Source organism: Rhamphochromis sp. 'chilingali', assembly GCF_963969265.1.
Source record: "Rhamphochromis sp. 'chilingali' genome assembly, chromosome: 21".
In the NCBI taxonomy this organism is placed as follows: Eukaryota; Metazoa; Chordata; class Actinopteri; order Cichliformes; family Cichlidae; genus Rhamphochromis; species Rhamphochromis sp. 'chilingali'.
The window spans coordinates 6323414-6336953 of NC_137949.1; the positions used below are offsets into that span (position 1 = coordinate 6323414).

General features: G+C 39.1%; 2 protein-coding genes across 2 annotated transcripts in view; one reads left to right on the forward strand and one right to left on the reverse strand.

The window, feature by feature from the left end:
- syne2b (spectrin repeat containing, nuclear envelope 2b) overlaps positions 1–3053 on the forward strand; it is a 142494-nt gene extending 139441 nt beyond the window's left edge. Inside the window, exons 125-126 of the mRNA XM_080871114.1 lie at positions 2570–2619; positions 2842–3053. Of these exons, the coding sequence (XP_080727240.1) occupies positions 2570–2619; positions 2842–3052 (261 nt within the window). The 3' untranslated portion in view covers position 3053. The remainder of the gene's footprint in view (positions 1–2569; positions 2620–2841) is intronic.
- A 4006-nt stretch (positions 3054–7059) lies between these two features.
- The window catches only part of esr2b (estrogen receptor 2b), a 72412-nt gene continuing 65931 nt past the window's right edge, over positions 7060–13540 (reverse strand). Inside the window, exons 10-11 of the mRNA XM_080871822.1 lie at positions 9959–10285; positions 7060–7193 (exon numbers count right to left, since the gene is read on the reverse strand). Of these exons, the coding sequence (XP_080727948.1) occupies positions 7082–7193; positions 9959–10285 (439 nt within the window). The 3' untranslated portion in view covers positions 7060–7081. The remainder of the gene's footprint in view (positions 7194–9958; positions 10286–13540) is intronic.

The following is a 13540-nucleotide window of genomic DNA, read 5'->3' on the forward strand; positions in this document are numbered from 1 at the left end:
ATATTAATAACTGTATTTTTCACTGCATACTCTCCACATTTGAACCTGTCTAGAGTACATTTGGTACACAGGAACATTTTGGTAATTTGGCCAGCAGGGGTGCCGCGGACACAGCCACACACAGAGTTACTTTTTTCTATTTTTAATCTGTTCTGAAAATGTTACTCGTAACACAAAATGTGTTACTGTGTTTAATAAGCTTGACATGCTTTTTATACATGTTAGGTTTAACATTCTTATTAATGCAAAATATTAAAATAGTAAATTTACTCAAGTGTTTAGACTGAGCAATTTTTAGCTACACTGATAACATGCACACATTCACCTGGCAAGCTGGTAGTGTGGATGTTTGATTTCATCTCAAAGTACATTTGAGGCAAAAGTCTTGTGATGTGTTACACATTAAGTCCACATTTCCCAGTTCCCAATTAGAATTTTCATCTGGGATTCCCATCAACTCGGACTTCCAGCTCGGAAAGTCAGAACAGCCCAACAAACCCTGACTTTACAATGAGAGTAAACAGTAGTAAAACTGTAAAACTTGTAAACTGCACAGTCACTGTTGTGTATTTGTGACTCATTAGGCACGCTGGTCACAATAAACAAAAACAAGTATTGCTCTGTTTTGCTTGTGATTAATGCTAACTTGCTAACAAGCAAAGCAAATCCTGATTTTCCTCGAGGGCGGAATATCTTTTGGAGGAATGGCATATTTCCCTCTAGCAGAATTCCAGAAACTTGTACTGGCAAGCATTAATTAGATATCGATCTCCTCCACAGTGTGTTTATTGTCCTGTCTTTCTTCCTTCACTCCAAACTGCTCAGGGCAGATGGCCCCGCCCCTCCCTGAGCCTGGCTCTGCCAGAGCTTTCTTCCTGTTAAAAGGGAGTTTTTCCTTCCTACTTTATTGGTCATAGGGGTCATCTGATTGTAGGGTCTTACCCTACAATCACAGATACCTTGTGGCATTTCTTGTTGGGATTTGGCACCATATAAATAAATTAAATTGATCTCGGGAGTGGCGTTACTCCTTACCAATACCATTTAAATGCCAGTTGGACTCCACAGTGCTGGGCAGTGAGCAAAGAGCACAGAGCCTACTGAAGGTCATTTTGTTGTATGTTCAGGATCACTCCTGAACATACAACTTCCAGGGAACACAATATTCAAACTGGAACCTGTTTTTTCTTTAACATTTATATGAGACCATAATACGTTTAACCCTCTGAAACAGACTTATTGGGGAGAAAGTCAAAAATTGCTATCTGGGTTTTTTGGAGGGTTTTTTTCTAAACATATTCTGATTGCCTAGCTTTTAGGTTTAGTTAGGGTTGGAGTCTTCACCAAAGATGTCTTGGAGTTTTAAAGCAGGGGTGTCAAACAATAGACCCTGTGGGATAATTTCATATGTCAGTTATCAGTGGCCCATCGGTATTTGGGACAGCAAGTGCAGTGGTACAGGCCAGGTACACAGCAAGACTGGGAGCCCGATTTAAATGCAAGCGAGTTGGGAAAACGCAAAGAAAGGAGTGAAAACATAAACTGAGCAGCATCTGGCTGCATTTCAATGACATGGGAGTCTACAAAGCAGAGTGCAGAATTTATAATAACTAAACTAGGAGCTGGATAAAGTCATACCCGTTTTAATTTTCAGCAATTTTCGGTTGTGCAGGACAAAAGGTTTCAAACTTGTCCTTGTTTCCCCAGTGGTAGTAAATCTGTAAAAAAAAAAGCTGCCTAGAAAAAGACTAAAGTTACAGTTCAGTACTGTATATTACATAAAAAAGACTATATATAAAGTGTCCTTGAAAAGCAGAGAAGCTGAAATGTGTGATTGTAACACAGAGCCATGGATCAGTGTCTAAATGAGTCTCTCAGATCTGAATGTGCGCTTGAAGCCATTTAGAATAACTAGTTTTATGTGCTGCTCACCACAACAAACACAAGCATAAATTTTGAACTTTTTACTGCATTTTCACAAGTTTTACAGCTGTTCCTATTGATAAAAACCTCCCTTATGGCCATTCATACTACACAAAGTAATTAAGCAATAAACAATTAATGTGTTGACCCCCAGTGCCCCCCATACCAGAGGCAAGAAGGAGAAGATCTGGTTTAATGGGATGTACTGTGAGATCTGTTATTTAAATATAGACATGTGTGGTATCCACAGAAACGTCACAATCTCAGCTAAAAGCTCACAAAACCATTTCAACAACCACTGAACCAAACACAAAGCGCAAACATACACGAACATGCTGTTGGGTGCTGAAAGCCGACATCTCTCAGATTCCAAAACTCCCTGACCAAAAGTCACTGAACCAGCAGCAAAAGATCTTTGGAAAAAATTGTCATGAATTTTGTCTTACCTTCACTGTTTTGCTTCCACCGCGATAAAGTCACACTTCCTGCACAGATATCTCTCCCAGTGTGCTTCGAGACCAGTTTCCTATCAAAAATCTCTATTTTCTGCAAAATTCACTTTCTTATTACACACCATTCTACCATTGTGTAGTGTTGTCAGCCGCTGTCCAAGTGATAAACACATGTGCTTTTTTCTTTGATTCAGGAGGAGGCTGGTCTGCAGGCAGCTCCGGTCAGACAATCAGCAACCAAAAGGTACCTTTTTATTTAATTAGAGTCAGAGTTAAATGAACCTTAAATCAGTCTCTATTCTAAAAAAAAAAACAAAAAACTACAATCTTAGATCTCAAAGTGCAAAACGGCTGTTTATATTGCAGATTTGAGAATACAAAAATAAAGATGTTGTTTTTGACTTTTGTTCTGTTTGGTGAACAACATAAACATCTCTTTACTCTCTCAACATTTATCCACTTGCAGGGAGGAGAGACAGGACTCTTCCCCACAGCGACCCCTCTTCTACCGGGTTCTGCGAGCTGCTTTCCCCTTGCACCTGCTCTTCTTCATGCTCCTGGTTCTGGCCTGCCTGGTGCCTCTCTCTGAAGAGAACTACAGCTGTACACTGACCAACAACTTTGCCCGATCTTTCTACCCCATGCTGCACTACACCAACGGCCCCCCACCCACATGATCACTGCCACACTTTGTGTCCATGTTCTCCTTATAAAGGGATAGTAGAAAAAAAACAAAAACAGCCATATAGTGGAGGTAAAAATCCCAAATAGACACCGTTAACAATGTGACGGGTCATGTACCTGCTCCCTCCCATACAAAATTGAAGCACAGTTCTTCATGTCTGAAGGAATCATGTGTTCTTCACTCTAAACTTTATTGCTGTACTAAATTATTTATTTATTTATGCTCCTTAACAAGAAGCCATATTACTGCTGTGTTTAAGTTGTGATTTTTAGATTGTAGATTTGCCAGCTGATTTCCCCGCTGAAACAATTTCACACTTTTCAGATTCAGACGGTGCAAAAGGAAAAAAGGCTCCACGATTTATTTTGATATCTTCTATTTTGTATAGTGCGGTATGAGGGATTCGAGGGCGGTTATTACCAAAGCAACTGAAGAAATGTGAGGAGTACACCAGCCATTTTCTACCACTGCAGCTATTTGTACCGATTTTGTTTGTTTAGGGGGTTTCTTTAGGTTCGGGGGCAGTTGTTAAAAGCACATTTTGTACAGAAAGGAAAAGACACGTGTTCTTTTTCTTATTTGGGTTTTGAAATATTTAAAATAGGAATTGTAAGAGTTTTTTTCTTGTAAATAATGGCAGTGACTCCTTAGCAGACATGCCTTTGTGTATCCAACAGAACAACCATTCTTTTAACTCATAATGTTCTTTTAATGTTATAAATGAATCTTGTATATAATGGAAAACTACTGAGAAAAAAAGGGTAAATTGTTGCTTTCAACTGTGCTATTTAGCTGGGTTGTAATTTAAAAACTCTTAAGTTGATATATTGAAAATGTGATAAACAAACTTTTAAGAGTCAGTGTGATGAATATTTTCCTATGATATACGTGTGATATTTTAGCCGATCACTCAACCTAAGAGTCACCTTGATGCAGCTGTGGTTGCTGTTTCCAAAGTTGCACATTAGCCGGCTAGCAGCTAACTTTGTTCACCTGCTGTTTGGCACTTTTTGCCTAAAAGAACGAGCTGTAGGTTCACAGGTAGTTGGTGGGCTAGCCAGCAATGCATATATACTTAATTCATCCTCTCAGGTGTCCCGTAGCTCAGACAGATAATTAAAATTGTTATATTAAACAATATAAATGAATATAAAAATCTAACAGCTGTAGGAACAAATTCTCTTCCAAAGGTAACTGCCATTTTTACTTCTAAAATATTAGGGAGTGGGTAAATATTATTGTCAAATTTGCTCATGACAGTTTCCTCACAAAGTCGATGTGCAGCTTTACAACAACAACAACCCCCAAAGGCTAAAAACACAATTCATCTACAGACCTGGTAGTTGACTGTGGTTTTGGCCCTATATGTGACTTTTTGTTTTATGTAACCTCACCCATGTATTATGAAAGGGAATTTTATATTTATTTTGAGCTGTATTTATCATAAATTGTACAGCTTTTTTTTTTGAGGTTTTAAACTTGAGCAGGGCTATCCAACTCGACCAATGACACGAAAGTCTGCAACGATCACCCATTATTACGTACACATGAGATTTTTCTGAATTGTTTTTTGTTCCAGTGCAGATGAACAGCGCGTCTCAAGAGCCACACGGCACAATTTGAGTTGAACTTGAATGTAAGAAATCGTTTGAGAGGTGAATGTAGCTGTGTCCATGCACAATCAAAGATCATTAAATGTGTGTAATTTACTGTTAAAGTTACTGATAAATGTTATAAAGAAGATTCTATGAGCAATTCAAAACTGTAGATAATTTCAGCCTCGGCACAAAAGCCTCACAAAACAGAAACAACAAAAGGTGTGTAAAGTTTGATTTATTTTGTGATCTCTTATTTATGGGATGTACTGTTTGTAATTTTGAACTGACAATAAACCATGTTTGCCACGATGTGCTGCTGCTGCTGGTTGTGAGTTCACAGAAAAGACAGGTGAAAAAAATCCACAAGATCTGACACGAGTGTGTGCGGCGTGCACAGACTGCCAACAGAAACAGCTTCAGCATCAGATTTGGGTGTGTGTTCATGTGCGCACAATCCACAAACATCAGGAAATAAAGCAGAGTAAACATATATTGGTCTATTAACAGTGGTTAAATAATCTGGCACTAAGGTTAAATTTACACTGGCACACAAGTGGCACATTTTATGACTTGGGAATGAGTACATGGTGCATCTATTTCCGTTTAGTTTGCTTTGTGTGACGGAAAATAAGCTGTTTGCAGTTTTGATGTTCCAAGTAACAGGCTGTTCTCTCAAGTCTTATGTGGTTAATGAGATCATAAAGCAAAGAAGACACACAAATGAGCCCTTAAGGGTTTATATGTACAAGAAGCTGAATAGTTTTAAAGGAAAATATCAACAGCCAACAGTTTCTCAACCTTGAAAACAGAGCGATTCTGGACTGATGCCAAAGCTCAATTTGTCTACATGAGAAGTTACAGCTAAGAACATGGATAAATCTGCAACGTGCAACAAACACATTTCTCTTTTTTTTGGTGTCTTACTGTTACACTGCTGACATACAGTGCTAAGTCATTTAATTAAGCTTTATTTATACAGTGCCAAATGACAACAACCGTTCCCTGAAGGTGCTTTATACTACTGTAAAGACCCTAAAACCTACAACAATACAAAGACTCCCTATGGGCAAGCAGTTGGCAACAGTGGGAAGGAAAAGCTCCCAGGTTCTGACAGGAGGAGCCAACACCCATGTACCATACACATCTACATTATTTTTAATGACCAGCAGGGGGCAATCTGCCTGGCTACACAACGACTTTACATCTGTCAAGAACTGCTTACTCTGTGACTTAAATAAACACTATGGGCTCAGGCAGTAGTTTAAAATTAATAATGAAAAAGGTAGTAAATTTTCACAATTCTGGGCATTTTTAAAAAGGAGGATTATCTAAGATATTTATGTAATTTTCACAGTTAAAAACGAGTTAGACTTTTCTTATCTCCAAATTTCTTTGTTACGGACAACAATGAAAACTCTTCACTCAAGGCTTCATCATGGGGGCTCACCAACCATCGGGTGATGTCACAGTGACCAGTGTTACCATTAGCATATTAGTAAAGCCAAGATCAGTAGCTTCAAGTGTGATAAACTTCAAGTGCTGAAATCAAGTATAAAAAACTAAGTTTCTGTTGTTGTAAAGTAATTTAATTTTGTGCATTTTAGCTTGTACAAACATATGGCTTAGGTATGGCTTGTTTAAGGCAGTCAGGCTGTTCCGATTCTAAATCTAACAGTCTGAGAAAAAGTTGCTAAAGCTCATTATATCAGATTAGATGTATTACTATGACTAAATTGTGAAATTTTCCTTTTTTCAAATTTTGCTGGTAGCCTTTGCAGAAGGGGTCTGTGCCACTGTTTACTGTATAAATTCAGCATTAGTTTAACCAGAGAAACAGAGAACAAGTTTAACAGTCGTTTTGGTAAAAGGCCACATACTGTTGATCGAATCCACAAACAGATAAGTACAAAGACTGTAGAAAATTCCTGCGTAAACAGGCACAGATTAAAACACCAAAGTGCACAGTAATAAAAGCAGAAAAAACACAATAGGGTGACAGAGAACAGCGTCCTTTTACGTCCTTGTACGACTAACAAATCTTACAGAAATGAACGTTGACTTGTTGGCCAAGTGCACCCTTATGAGTAAGTGGAGACAGTTTGTAGATGGCTTGTTCTGGATGTTACATCAAGGTGATAAAAAGAGATACAAATACTGTTTATCAAAAAAAACGCACACAGGCTGCCGGGCAGCCAGCCAGTGATGTCCTTATGAACAGCGATGGTAGTGCACATTCACAAGAAATATTTACGCACACAAAATATACATTCGATCAAAAATTTTTTTAAAGACTACAAAAATCTTGACAAGAGAAACTTTACCTCACAACAGCGCTTTCTGTTTTGTTTTTTTATGGGTTTTTTTTTCCAATCTTTGGGTGATGAATATCCACTAAGGTTTAGCCTCAGTCAGTTCTGTCACTCTCAAGCTGTTTCCGTGACAACTCTATCAGGGATGACGTAGGTTGTTGGCTCCACCGATGGACCTGGACCTGCATCCCTATTATCCAGTGACAGGTGCTCCGCAGAAATGTAACTGTGAGGGAAATTATTACAGTTATTTTCCAGAGGAAGGGAATGATTTGCTATTCTTAAGCACTCTGGACATGGAATAAAGTCAAAGTTCATTTTGGGAAGTTTGAGTACTGTGCACAAGTCTTGAGATACCCCTCGTTTTTTTAGACTTTTGCTACAAAAAAATGGAAATAGAAATAGACACATGGAAAGTATAAGTTCAGTTCTAACAAGCTTGAAAATCAATAGTTGTTATGAGCAACTTTATTCCTCATTTGAGAATCACCTTTTTGTTTTAAAAATGCTATTTTATTCCTATCACACTGTTTTATCTTTGGCATTTTTTACAGTTTCAACTGCTCTTTGGATATAAATACACTATATTCCCAATAGTATTCACTCACCACTCAAAATCACTGAATTTAGGTGTTCTAATTACTTCCATGGCCACAGGTGTATAAAACCATGCTTAGGGGCATGCAGACTGTTTCTGCAAACATTTGTGAAAGAATGGGTCGTTCTCGGGAGCGCAGTGAATTCCAATGGTGAAATTTCCTCCCAACTAAATAATCCACAATCAACTGTTAGTGGTGTAATAATAATAATAATAAAAAAAGGAAGCTATTGGGAATGACAGCAACTCAGCCATTTGTGGTAGGCAGCCATGCAAAATCGGATGATCTGATATCCTCGTGTTGGTGTTGTTCCCAGACCATCATGAAAATGTTGTTCCAGGTTCAACATTGCAAGTGACCAATCACATTGTTGTGACGTTATTCCTTTGCGCGCCAAGCCATTCGTGCATTTATGAAATTCCAATGTTGCAAGGACAATATCAATTCTGCTTACTGTTTGTTAAAGGGTTACGGTTAGGGTTAGGGTCAGGGTCCGTTGATCGGCGGACAGAGGCGGTTTCACGCAGCTTAAGTACAGTTTTTTGTTTTACGCCGGTTTTTCCCGAAGTCGCAAAAGTATGACGTCACAACATTCTGATTGGTCACTTGCAATGTTGATCCTGGAACAACATTTAGTATGATGATCTGGGAACAACACCAACACGAGGATATCAGATCAACCATGCAAAATCATAGAGGTCACTGCAGAGGTCACCAACTTTCTGTAGAGTCGATCACTACAGACCTCAAAACTTCTCGTGACCATGATATTAGCTCAAAAACAGAGAGCTTCATGGAACGAGTTTCCATCCGTCAAGCAGCTGCATCCCAGCCTGACATCACGCCAGGGTGGCTGTAGCTCAGGAGGCAGAGCGGGTCATCTAATGTTGGTTCCCTCTAGACTACATGCTAAGTATCCTTGGGCAAGATATTAACCCTAAGCTGCTCTCCGATGCGTCCATCAGATTGTGAATGTTAGTTAATAAGCACTTAAAATCATAGAAGAAAGTGCTTGTGTGAATGGGTGAATGTGGCATGTTGTATTAAGCGCTCTGAGTACTCCGGGAGAGTAGAAAAGCGCTATATAAGAATCAGTCCATTACCATTTACACCATGAAGCACAATGCAAAGTTTTAGATGCAAGGGTGTGAAGCACAGCAACACTGGACTCTAAAGCAGTGGCCACATGTTCTCTGGCAATCCAATGGCCGAGTTTGGTGTGGGGTTGCTTTTCAGTCTTTAGTTCCAGTGAAAGAAACCTTTAATGCGTCAGCAGACCAAAACATTCTGGACAATTTCTTAGTCCCAACTTTGTGGGAACAGTTTGGGGATGGCCCCTACACACCAGTGCACAAAGCATAAAGAAATGTATGAGCGAGTTTGGTGTGGAAGAGCTTGACTGGCCTGCACAGTCCGGACCTCAGCGTGATATAACACCTTTTATAGTTGGGCTGGCATTATATTAAAGCCTAAGGATTAAGAAGAGGATGTCACTCAAGTTCATATGTGTTTTAAAACAACAATCCAAAGGTGAGTACATTGCAATGGATGACATCCTGTGCAATAGTGTTTATGTGCAATAACGTTTTATTTTATTATGCTGGATGACTGTGTTCAGGTTCCAAGGCAGACAAGCAAATGCTTTGGGCAAAGTAGTGGATCAGAAGGACAGCTTTTAATGCTCAGATTCATAGGTTCATAGTGCTAAGTGGCTTAACCCGAGAAAACTAAAGCTGGGTGACTTTAACCCACATGAAAGTGATAGTGTTACAAAAGTGCACATTGGTGTTTTGGGGTTAATAACCAGAAAAACATTGCTCTGGAATAGTCAAGTTCAAGGACAGAATTGAAAATGAGAGAAGAAATGAGGCTGGGTATTTTACCACAACTATGCAGACAATGTTTTTTGTACATTTTCTTGTTCTGTAACTGTTCTGTAATGTTATTTTGTACTTACTTGATGAGATATATATATATATATATATATATATATATATATATATATATATATATATTGTTATTATAACTTGTAGGCTTTTGTGTAACACTTGTGGGTCAAGCTGACTTGCCTTTCATTTTTCTTTTTCCTTCTGTCCATCATTACTGTGCTTCTTTCCTTTATTGCTGCATTTTTTCCTTTCTGTCTTCCTTCATCTCTTTCTCGACTTTTACCTTTTTCCTCATCTACCTTCCTTTTCTTCTCATTTGCCTCCTATCTTCCCTTTTTCTTGTCTTCTACTCATCCACCATCCCCCTGCCAGTAGCTTCTACCTACATTGTTTTGTTTTTTCCTTTTTCCTTCAGTTTATCCTCCCTTCTTATCCTCTGTTCCATCACCTTTCTTTGTTTCTAAACTTAACACGTCTGCTTTAAGTGCAGTAACAGAACTTACTCGTTGCTGTCCAAGTGAGACCCCGCTAAATTCTGTGATGGAGATGTAGACTGAAGGGTGAGCAGATGTCCGTCCAGGACCGGGACTTCCGCTGGAGGCACAGTGGTATTGTCAGCAGCTGTAGCCATCTGGTCCAGGCCTGGCTGCAGGTCAGATGGCGGTGGGGGGAACTGTTGCTGTTCAGAGTAAGTGTCAGAGCCAGGCGAGGATGATGATGTTTGACTGCTGCTGCTGGCTGTGTTGGCATCCAGCATCTCCAGGAGGAGGTCGTACACCAGCACCGCATTCTTCCTCTTCATGGAGGACAGGTGGTCGATGCCTTTGTTACTGTAATGAGAGGGAACGTGACCATGAGCCCAAAAGAAAAGAAGAAAGGGAATTAAACAACTAAGGACCAGATCGCTCAAAGAAATGAAAAGCAGTTAAACTGTTAATATCTCAAATGAAACCTGATGTATATGGAACTCCAAAGTGTTCAAAATTAAATAAATAAATAGGACACGATGAAATAAATAACTATGTGAATAAATAAGACACAGATACAGTGGGGCAAAAAAGTATTTAGTCAGCCACCGATTGTGCAAGTTCCCCCACTTAAAATGATGACAGAGGTCAGTAATTTGCACCAGAGGTACACTTCAACTGTGAGAGACAGAATGTGAAAAAAAAATCCATGTCCAGGCTGTGGACAGGTGTCTTTTCTACAGATGATGAGTTCAAACAGGTGCCATTCATACAGGTAACGAGTGGGGGACAGAAAAGCTTCTTACAGAAGACGTTACAGGTCTGTGAGAGCCAGAGATTTTCCTTGTTTGAGGTGACCAAATACTTATTTTCCACCCTAATTTACGAATAAATTCTTTACAAATCCTACCATGTGGATTCATGGATTTTTTTTCCACATTCTGTCTCTCACAGTTGAAGTGTACCTCTGGTGCAAATTACTGACCTCTGTCATCATTTTAAGTGGGGGAACTTGCACAATCGGTGGCTGACTAAATACTTTTTTGCCCCACTGTATGTAATGTGAGAATGATATTTTGAAATAATGGAACTAGAGATGGACCGATCCGATATTACGTATCGGTATCGGTCCGATACTGACCTAAATTACTGGATCGGATATCGGAGAAAAATAAAAAATGTAATCCAATCCATTAAATATCACGAAAGCACCTCACAAACTTGCAACACGCCGTAACTCACCTCAGAACGTTAGCACGTCGGAGCAGTATGCATCACGTGATAGAGCGGCTGTGGCATGCGGGACCTGTCGGTGGTCTGGATAGCATTTGGAGCTTCACTAGCAACCCGGCATTTCATCTCCGACAAAGTTATCCCCGAGAGAAGTAAAGCAAGTGTGTAAGTCCATCTCTAAATGTTTGTAAAGCATTCCTGCGTTAAGCTTAACAAACGACTGCCTCTTCTTGCTGCTACTTCAATCATGAAACTGCTTAATGATCAGCTGATCGGCTTTTCTGTCGCGAGTCCGTCTCTCTGGTTTGTTTTTGGCCCACTTTGCACCAGAAAGAGGAAACCAGTGGCTGAACAACAGCAGCACGTTTAAGCTTGATAAGCTGTTGTTAGAATTTATTTAATATTACTTTCTACTCAAAGATCTTTTTCTTCGTAGCTGACGGCTGGTAACTGTGCAGGGGCGGATCTAGCAAAGTTTAGCCAGGGGGGCCGATAGGGCATTAACAGGGAAAGGGGGCACAAAGACATACTTTTCTTTCTTATTCTCATTTAAAATGTCTAGCTTTTAATAAATAATTATCTGACACCCAAAGTTTTAATTTGATGTAAAATGAATAGAAGTCAATTACTGTATATAGTGACTATTAAGTCTAATATATATACCCTAGTAAGCTATAGTACTTTTTCCTTTGGGAAGGTACCATCTGTGCAGTCTGCAATTTTGTTGAAGAAAGATGTTGAATCTATTTAATATTTCTTGAAAAATAATTGATTTCTGTGCATTTTTTTTCACACTGCATCAAATTAAGGTTGATTACGTCGATTAAGCATCATGAGGTGGAGCGTGAGGGGTGGTTCCCCATTTTTTATTTATTTATTTTTGTTGTTGCTGGGAGTTGGAACCCTATTAGTTAGGTTGCTTAATATTTACGCTAAGTACTCTTTAAAATACCAGAATAGGAGGATGGTGTAGGTTGAAGTTTATTAGATTGATCAGTATTGCTGAACTATGAAATATTTTTTTTTGCATACAGGTATAACAGAATAGCTTTAGTGTAGTTGTTGTTTTAAACTTGAGTATGAACTTATACAAAATGCAGCAAGATATTTTTGTTGATTAAAAAACACTATATCGGATTCATATCGGTATCGGCAGATATCCAAATTTATGATATCGGAATCGGTATCGGACATAAAAAAGTGGTATCGTGTCATCTCTAAATGGAACACATTTTGAAAAAAAAGCTCATTATTGTGAAATATATTGCATTCTGCTATATAAATTTACTTATTATTGTGAAATATTATTTCATGGTCATTATTTATCACAATAACAGAGATTATTCCTGAGGCATTTTATTTATTCCCAACCATTTTTATTCCAAAATGTCCTTTTTTCAAAGTCAGTCTTTATTTCAAAATCCCGTTTTTCCCAATGGCCTATTTATTTCATAATGCGACTTTTCAGCAGAATGACTTTGTCTGTCAATCAGTGTGAGTGGCCTTTGCACCTATTGGCTGATCGTTTACTATCGACTAGTTTTCCTGGATACCTGCTCCGCGGACGGCTGCTACAGGTAGCAAAAACGTGCTAGGTCAAAAGTCGGGGAGGATGGCTATGGGCTCCAAATGTGGTCATAAATATTTTGTACTTGTAAAAAAGATTTGTATGTGTAAAAAATATTTGTGTGTGCGTAAAAAAGATTTGCATGTGTAAAAAAGATTTGTGTGCGCGTAAAAAAGATTTGTGTGCGCGTAAAAAAGATTTGTGTGTGGACTTAGCCCAAAAAAACCCTGCAAGTTACAAGTACGAATTTTGACCCTATTTTTCTTCCTTTCATCTGATTGGTCAATGTCATGTCAATCACAAATGTAACAATCCAATCAGAGAACAGATGGGTTTGGCTGTCGGAGGGGCGCTTTTTTGAACTGCAGGTCTTTGAAGGGAATAAATGCCCGTTTTCATGCCAACCCAGCGTTTTCCTTCATCACCACGAAGGAAAACAGTCTGTGGTCGTCCGAGTTTGGTGATTTTTGTGTCACCGGTCTACGTGTTTAATATAGGGACTTCCCCAGCCTTTTCAACAGCGCTGCGGACCACGGGGTGGGGGCGGGCAGTGTTTTGGAAATGACAGTCTTCATTACAAAGCTTTCTTCGTTATGAATTAGCATACATGTTTTTATTGAACATTTGAAGAACCAGCAAAAAAAAAACAGAAACTCTTGTAGAGGACATAAAGTCAGAGATAGAAAAGACAAGGAGCAGGTGCATCTAGTACAGGTAGAGCTGCTGCAAAAACCCACAGAGCCCAGCAGCCAGCGAAACAAATTCTGGATCCTTTGCTTTTAGTTAGCAGTTAGCATTAGCAGCACATCCTGCGTCCC